The 7,500-nt window shown below is 47.3% G+C and overlaps 1 protein-coding gene across 2 annotated transcripts in view; it reads left to right on the top strand.

The window, feature by feature from the left end:
• Positions 1 to 7,500, top strand: part of nrp2a (neuropilin 2a) — a 73,428-nt gene that overhangs the window by 7,754 nt on the left and 58,174 nt on the right. For both annotated transcript variants that reach the window (XM_076303064.1, XM_076303065.1), the window contains exon 2: positions 840 to 1,017. In XM_076303064.1, coding sequence (XP_076159179.1) covers positions 840 to 1,017 — 178 coding nt within the window. The remainder of the gene's footprint in view (positions 1 to 839; positions 1,018 to 7,500) is intronic.

The raw sequence follows: 7,500 nt of genomic DNA, 5'->3' as shown, positions 1-7,500 counted from the left end.
AGAGCACCGGGGTTATTATTTGTGTTAGTGTTAGCATACATGTTCTGCGTGTTTGCGTGAGATAACGGCCAACAGAGAGAACTCTCTCGTCTGTGGGGGAGACTTCCCAAGAATGGAGGCTTTTGTTCAGCGGGATCTCATTACAGAATCGGGGTGACCCCCCAGAACCCCCAGACAGGCCGTCTGTCTGTCACTTCCTGTCTCTGCCTCGGAGCTTCCCCATTGGCCAGCCATTGTTCCGGGGAGTCAAAGAAAAGACAGAGCGATAAGATCTCTAAACGACTCCTAATATTATGTGATTGCTGCCATTCATGTGAAGGATGCGATTGGTGGGATGCAGTGCTGGGGTTGGGGCTATGGAGACACTGCACTCATTGTGAGAGAGACATTTCCAAGCCCGTAGCCATATTGCAGCAATTTGTAGCAAAATGTGGTCATAACAAAGTTTCAAATGCAAAAAAAAAATCACCTCCTGTTTTAATACTACATTTCTACGCCTAAAATACTTCCTTTGTAAATGTCTTCCCACTGTCTGATTCAGAGCAACTTTGATTATCAGCAAAGATGTCTCTCACAAATGGTATCTGCCTTAAATTAGCTGCCTTGTCAAATTTGAATCAACATTCGTTCTTGAAGAAAAAAAACAACACTTGCAAGATGTGGCGACAAACACAAAAAGAGTCAGACTGTGATTGGTGAATACATTAACAGTTAGTGCCTTGACACCGTGGCTGTCAAAGCTTTTGTTGTCCTGTGCTTTTGAATCCGAGACTGATGTTTGTCACTATGTTCCAGTTTGCACTCACCCCTCCCTCTCCTCTCTTCTCTCCCCCTGGTAGCGGTGCTGTGTGGCGGGCAGGTGGATGCCAGTGTTGCCGGCTACATCACGTCTCCGGGGTACCCGTTGGAGTACCCGCCCCACCAGAGCTGCCAGTGGGTGATCACGGCGCCCGAGCCCTCGCAGCGCATCGCCCTAAACTTCAACCCACACTTTGAGCTGGAGAAACTGGACTGCAGGTGTGTGTGTGTGTGTGTGTGTGACTCTCTCTCTCTCTCTCTCTCTAACTATCTCTCTCTTCTCTCTTGCTCCCTCTCTTTCCCTCTCTTGCTCCCTCTCTTTCTCTCGCTCTCTCTCTCTCTTCCTCCCTTCCTATCACTTTCTCTCTGCCTCTCTCTCTCTGTGCATTTGTATGTTCTAATGGAAAGTGTGCATGGTGAAAGCTAACAATAGGATATGATGGATAGAATGACAAGAAAGAAAGGACGAGAGGAAGAGAGATAGAGAGAGAGAGAGAAAGAGAGAGAGAGAAATAGAGAGTTTTGCCAGAAGTGTCATACTAGCCACTTGATGGTTGTGTACAAAACCAATAATATGTCCCATGATTGGAATAGCTTTTGTCTTTTGCCAATCATATGTTTTACAGTTTATTCTCAGCATTTTTGCATATGATTTAAGCATTAGCAAATCTCAAGGAGCCCAGGACAGAGGAAAAGAGGAGAGAACGCTAGCAGAGATCCAGGGAGGGAAAACGGAAAACGAGGAACACAGGCCACAAATTTGGCCTCAGTTTCAACCGAACGGCTCAGAGGCAACTTAAAAGCCCCTCTGTCCTCCATTACCGGGTTTCCAGAATCAATATTTCCAGGGAATTCGTCTCTGTTTTTCTCCTGCTGCTCTTAGCTCAGGCGCTGGAGTTCTTTATCTCACTTCAAAAAAAGAAAATGCAAAAACCTTCTCTTATCTGCTTGGGAATAAGTCGTCACCAGGTAGGGGGTAAGGGTGATTCATTTGTCCAAGCAGATGAGTTGGCCCCTGGGCATGATTGGAGGTGGGTGGGTGGCCAAACTCTTGACACCCCTACACATTATGAAACCCAGAGAGAGGGAGAGAGAGAGAGAGAGAGTGAAAGAGAAAGAGAAAGAGACAAAGAGAAAGAGCCTGTGTTTGAACTGGCCTGCTTGAGGAGAGAGAGAACCCTTATTTATTGATAGAGTGAGTGAGAGGATCCAGGCTTCTCTGGCACTCCGTCGTCGCTCTTCGGTTGGGCGGCTCCATTGGAAGGCTGGCTGTGTTCCCCCAGGGAACGAGGGAAATGAAAAAATACAATGGAAAGAGAAAGCCCCAAAAACTCCCTCCTCCTCCTCCAAAAATTACAGTCGTCCATGAAAATGTATCTCGGCTCTTTCGTTGTTGTTTGTCGGCAGACGGATGGTTGGGGGGGGGGGGGGGGTGAACCCTCCCTTACTCTCTCTTCTTCTGCTTGAGTAGCTCTCGCCTGATTGGCCAGGCCGCTCTCTTGCCATGTTTGTTGTTGTGATCCGGAACCTTCCTCAGAGAGGTGTGTGGGGTTACACAGAGGTAATGCTGGGAAAGACGGATCCGCTTCCATGAGCCAAAAGGAGAAAAGGACAAAAAAAACATGGAATGCTGACCTGGTTAGGGGAACGATGATGGATGCCATTGGCTGTTTTAGGGAAAAAATAACTCTGTTCATTGGTTTGTTTTTCTTCAAGAGAATTGTCTGCACTCTGATTGGTTGATATATATATATATATATATATATATCTATACCCCTCAGAACTTTAAAGGCTTCAAAAGTTCACAGTAGATACATTTTGATCAAGTCTTAATTAATATAAACTGATTGATTGGTAATATGTATGATGTAGTAGTGGCTGAATATTTGGAGATGGCCATTAATAAGTAGTAAAATCAGATATGACAAGAGCAAATGACACTTAAATATAGCCTATATTCATGTTAAATTGATATATGTTAAGTACATATTACATAGAAAATCACACCACTTAAGTCTTTAGCAGAGATGGGAAATCCTCTATTAATGTAATCCCATGAATAGGATGAGGGAGTATGTATAAGATTTGAGTTCAATGCTGATAGTTGTGGCGTCTGTTAGATTTTGTAGTGCAGTGTTGGCAGTTGGCAGGAGTGTATGTGTGTGTGTGTGTGTGTGTGTGTGTGTGAGAGAGAGAGAGAGAGAGAGAGATTGAGCTGTACACTCCAGTTGTTGTTCTGTGGGGTGACTACAGCCGGTGGTCCGCATCTGATCTGTAAACGGAGACGCAAAGCACACTGCCATTCTTAACCTTCAACACCCCCTATCCCCACCCCCACTGGTCAGTACACCCCCCCCCCCCACACACACACACACACATGCTCACTCACATACACATACCCATCATTCTCTACAAAGTGGACCCCAGTAGCCCTTTGGCACCTACAAAGATTTTATTTTGGTATTTAATGGGGATGACTGTCTGACACATTTGTGTTTAAAATGGACTGTGTACGTGTTATGTGTTTGTGTGCATTTGTGCCTGTATGTATGTGTATGAACGTGTATGTCTCAGTTTGTCTGTTTGTATATATATATATATATATATTTGTGGGTGCATGTTTGTGTGTGTGTTAGTGTGTGTGTGTGTGTGTATAAACAAATCTATAGCCATACATTTCCTTGCCATCTTTTTTCCATTCCGCCCCTACCCTCCTCTCCCTGCCTCCCCTCCTCCACCAACACCCCCCTCCCCACACACGCTGTGAGTGAGTCACCACCGACCGTGTGCCACTGCCAGCCGTTATCCAGAGTCCTGGCCCGTCACTCGGCTCGAAGCAGAACTGCACACTCACGCGCGCACACAATCACATTTACATTCTGCCCGAGCCCCCTCCCGCCTACCGACGGCCCGGCCAATCTCTCCATCTCCCAAGACTGGGAAGTCCTGCATATGGAATACGCAGCCCAGGGAAAGTATTTAGTTGGCCGAGCCAAGGTCAAAATAATTTTGTCGGTGTATGTATGTATATGTGTGTGTGTGTGTATGTGTATATGTGTATGTGTGTGTGTGTGTGTGTTGCTATCTCTCTCTCTCTCTCTCTCTCTCTCTCTCTAACCACTTCAACCGCACTTTTACCTTTAATGTAACTAAATGGGATCTAATCCATTGGCTTCCATCTTAGCTTAAGTGCCCACACTGCTGCTTCGGTGACGACCCAATCTCTCAGACCTGGAGCCTCTGCCCAGTGTCCAAAGGTGGCACTCTCAATTGCAACTGTGCTTCTGGAAGTTTCCGGCCCCACGCCAAATAGCTCCTGCCTGCCTTCAGGGGACTGTAAGCAGATTGATGGGCTAAAAATGCAATAAAAGGCCGATGAAGTGCGGGCGGCTATATCTTTAATGTGATCGGCATGCTGAGCTGGTTGGTTGAGATGCTGGAGATGTGAAGTGGGGGTAAGAAGGTTAGGAGGTGGGAGGGCTACTGATGTTTCTGCCTCTCTCTCTCTCTCTCTCTCTCTCTCTCTCTCTCTCTCTTGCCTTTCCTTTCATCTGCCTTTTCTTTTATTCGTTGGCAGTGCGGGCCTTTTTGTATTCTCTGTCCCCCTCTGGTTCTCATAAGGATGCCTATATTGCCAGAGGGAGAATCAGGTTGCTTTTCTTCTTGATCCTTTTTTTTTCTCTTCCACCACCCTTTCCCCAGCTTGCTGCTATATTGCATATAGTAAATAATCCCCCACTCTTTTATCACTTCTACCTTCCTCTCTTTTTCAGTGGCTCTGTGTGTGTGTGTGTGTGTGTGTGCGTGTGTGTGTGCGTGTGTGTGTGTGTGTGTGTGTGTGCGCACACTGCTCAGTGCGAGATTAGCGCCGCACGCCTCCACACAGGCACACACAGGAAACATGGACCCTGCTGATCCACACATTAAATGAGCCTTTCACTCACTCGCACGCCGGCACACAGTGAGACGCCACACACACACACACACACACACACACACACACACACACACACACACACACACACACACACACACACACACACATTCCTCGCCCTCCTCACCACACGTGTAGGGAAGCAGGTTTTCACAGTGTCTGGTAGGCGGTGAAGCTGAGGATGCTGGAATAGGTAAAAATAAGATCTCTCACAATTCCAGTTTCTTTTCTGTCACAGTTTGACAACATGTGACTGTAGTGTAACACCCTTGTTGAAATTCACGCATCACTACAGGGGGTTGCCTACGGGTGTAGTTTATGAAAAATTACCATATTCATGATGTTGGGTTTATCATCTGCATGCGTTTAAAACTGACCACACTTTATCACGTACGAGCGGTGTATCTCTCATACACACACACACACACACACATACCTCTGTGTGTGTGCTGATTAGTCAATTTTTTGTCACATTTTTTTAATTGCTACTACAGTAGGTGAGCGTTATGTCTCGGAAACAGCCTTGGCTGGACCTCTCTGGGTCTATTTTGATATAAGGGTCATTCCATGCTGTCTGATGAAGTGACCCCCTCAGTTTTTTCCCAATTTCTTTTATCGTGACGTGCATACCTGTGGTCTAGATATGTGTGGGGCACAGGTGAAATTTCAGAACCCAACAGCAGGAGTTAACAAACATAACTTAACATGCTCTTGCACTGTCCAGTTGAGGATATCAGGATGAAACGTTCAACTTTAACACATACACACACACACACACACACACACAAACACACAAACACACACACACACACACACACCACACACACTGAAGCACTCCGACACAGTGAGTGCTGGACAGCATGTTCTGCGTGCTGGTCAGTCATCTGTGCGGTGTTCTTCTGAGGTGCTGAGGTGAGGTGGTGCACTGTTGCACCTTGGGAGTTCTGCTCCGGCCGCCGCCATTACTGTGATGCCCTCTGCTGAACACAGCCCCAGGGGAAGGAAACGCGCGCGGATCAATGTGTGTTTCCCCGTGCTAATAAGGAATCAATGGGCACGCTCGCTTAGACGTGTGAGGTCATGGTCCAAGGCCCCCTTTCACTTCGACACACACACACACACACACACACACACACACACACACACACACACACACACACACACACACACACACACACACACACACACATAAACACACACACACACAAACACTGTTTGGTGGGGGGCACGGTTGGGTCATGGCCGCCAAATGGTCACCTTACATGGTCACTAACATGGTTTGGCTGGGAGGTTGTCTGGGCCTTTAGTGTAAGGGTCAGCGATGCGATTGGTCAGCTGGGCCCTTAAGTGCAGGTGAAGGGGCTTCCGGTCAGAGAGAGCAGAGGCCAGATGGCTGATACGCGGCTCTAAGAGGCTGTAATTGTAGACTTAGTGGTAGCCAAGTCTCCAGACGTAATGCTCTCCACACACAGACGTCTTCATTTGTCAACAGATGACAGGAAAGAACACACACACACACACACACACACACACACACACACACATACACTCACCTCACTCACTTGTTCATTATTCATCGACATTGACTGACATATCGATATCAAAAAAAGGCCTCAATATTGTTTAAAACACACATTTCCCTCGGCACATAGGCTCAAAGCGTAGAGAATAGAAAGACGTTCCTCCCCTTCCTCACTGAGTCTGCAGATGGATTGATGGTGCTGGTGGAATCCCCCCCCCCCTCTCTCCCTCCCTCCCTCTCGTAGCCGCTCTCTGGTTAGCTGCGGCCAGGCTCGTCCGTCCGTGTGCCGCAGTGCTGCTGCTACCCCTGCTTGGTCCGCGCTGCTTCCGATGGAGACGCTATTTGTTTCCAGGCTGAATTAAAGATGGCAGCCGACTCGGGTCCGCCGGGATTCCTCCTTCTAGCATCTACTTAATATTTTAGAGGCACTTATAGCTTATTAGGGGCGTCCCCTGGGGGAGGTGGAGAAAGAAAAAAAAGAGAGAGAAAACGCCAGGGCCCTTTTTTTCTCTTACGCCGACTCTCTCAGCGTTATTTAATTCCAATTTGAGCGTCTCGTGGCTACTTTGCTGGCGAACCCGATGGTGGCTCCACTCAGCCAGGGCTAAGCGCACAAGCACAATGGAATAGAAATGAGAATGATGGCAGGGCCCTGAAGGATGGGCTGGGGGTGGGTGGGGGGGGGGGTCCCACGTCTGACCAAACTGTTTACGGAAAGTGGCGGGGAGAAATTCAGTTTGATGCGTGCCGTATTGATCCGCTCAGGGAAAAAGAAAATATACTGCCATAAAGCCATTTGATCTTGCAAAAGCTGCTGACTGAGCCATTTTGTCATTGCAAAATGTTCATTTGGACATTTGGACTGGAAAACTCAGCACAGCCAACTGTGTGCACAATTTTAATTAGTTTAAGTGCATCGTTTAAATAAATGGCATTTCAAATTAGATGGCCAAGCATAATCTTACCCTGGGTGTCATGTGAACTTGTTTACCGTAAATGTTTCAGGGCAGTGAGCTGAGTGTGGGGCTTCGCAAAGCAATGTGGAAAGGGGATGTGGGCTAAACATGCTGTTTTGAGTGTTATGTACTCCAAACAAGCTCCTGTCAGACAGGAGATTAATGGGATGTCACTGAACACAGGTCAGGTGTTGCTTTTCCCCGATGGTAGGAGGGTGGCGGGGACTGACGTCTCTTTTTTACACATTATCACACATACACACACACACACACACACACACACACACACA

The sequence above is a fragment of the Alosa pseudoharengus genome, unplaced genomic scaffold, assembly GCF_046254945.1.
Source record: "Alosa pseudoharengus isolate Yale_2024_CS ecotype anadromous, Long Island Sound unplaced genomic scaffold, YU_APseudo_1.1 YU_APseudo_1.1_scf_24, whole genome shotgun sequence".
Classification (NCBI taxonomy): Eukaryota; Metazoa; Chordata; class Actinopteri; order Clupeiformes; family Clupeidae; genus Alosa; species Alosa pseudoharengus.
Note: the sequence above shows the minus strand (reverse complement) of the source record. Positions and strands in the feature narration are given on the sequence as shown.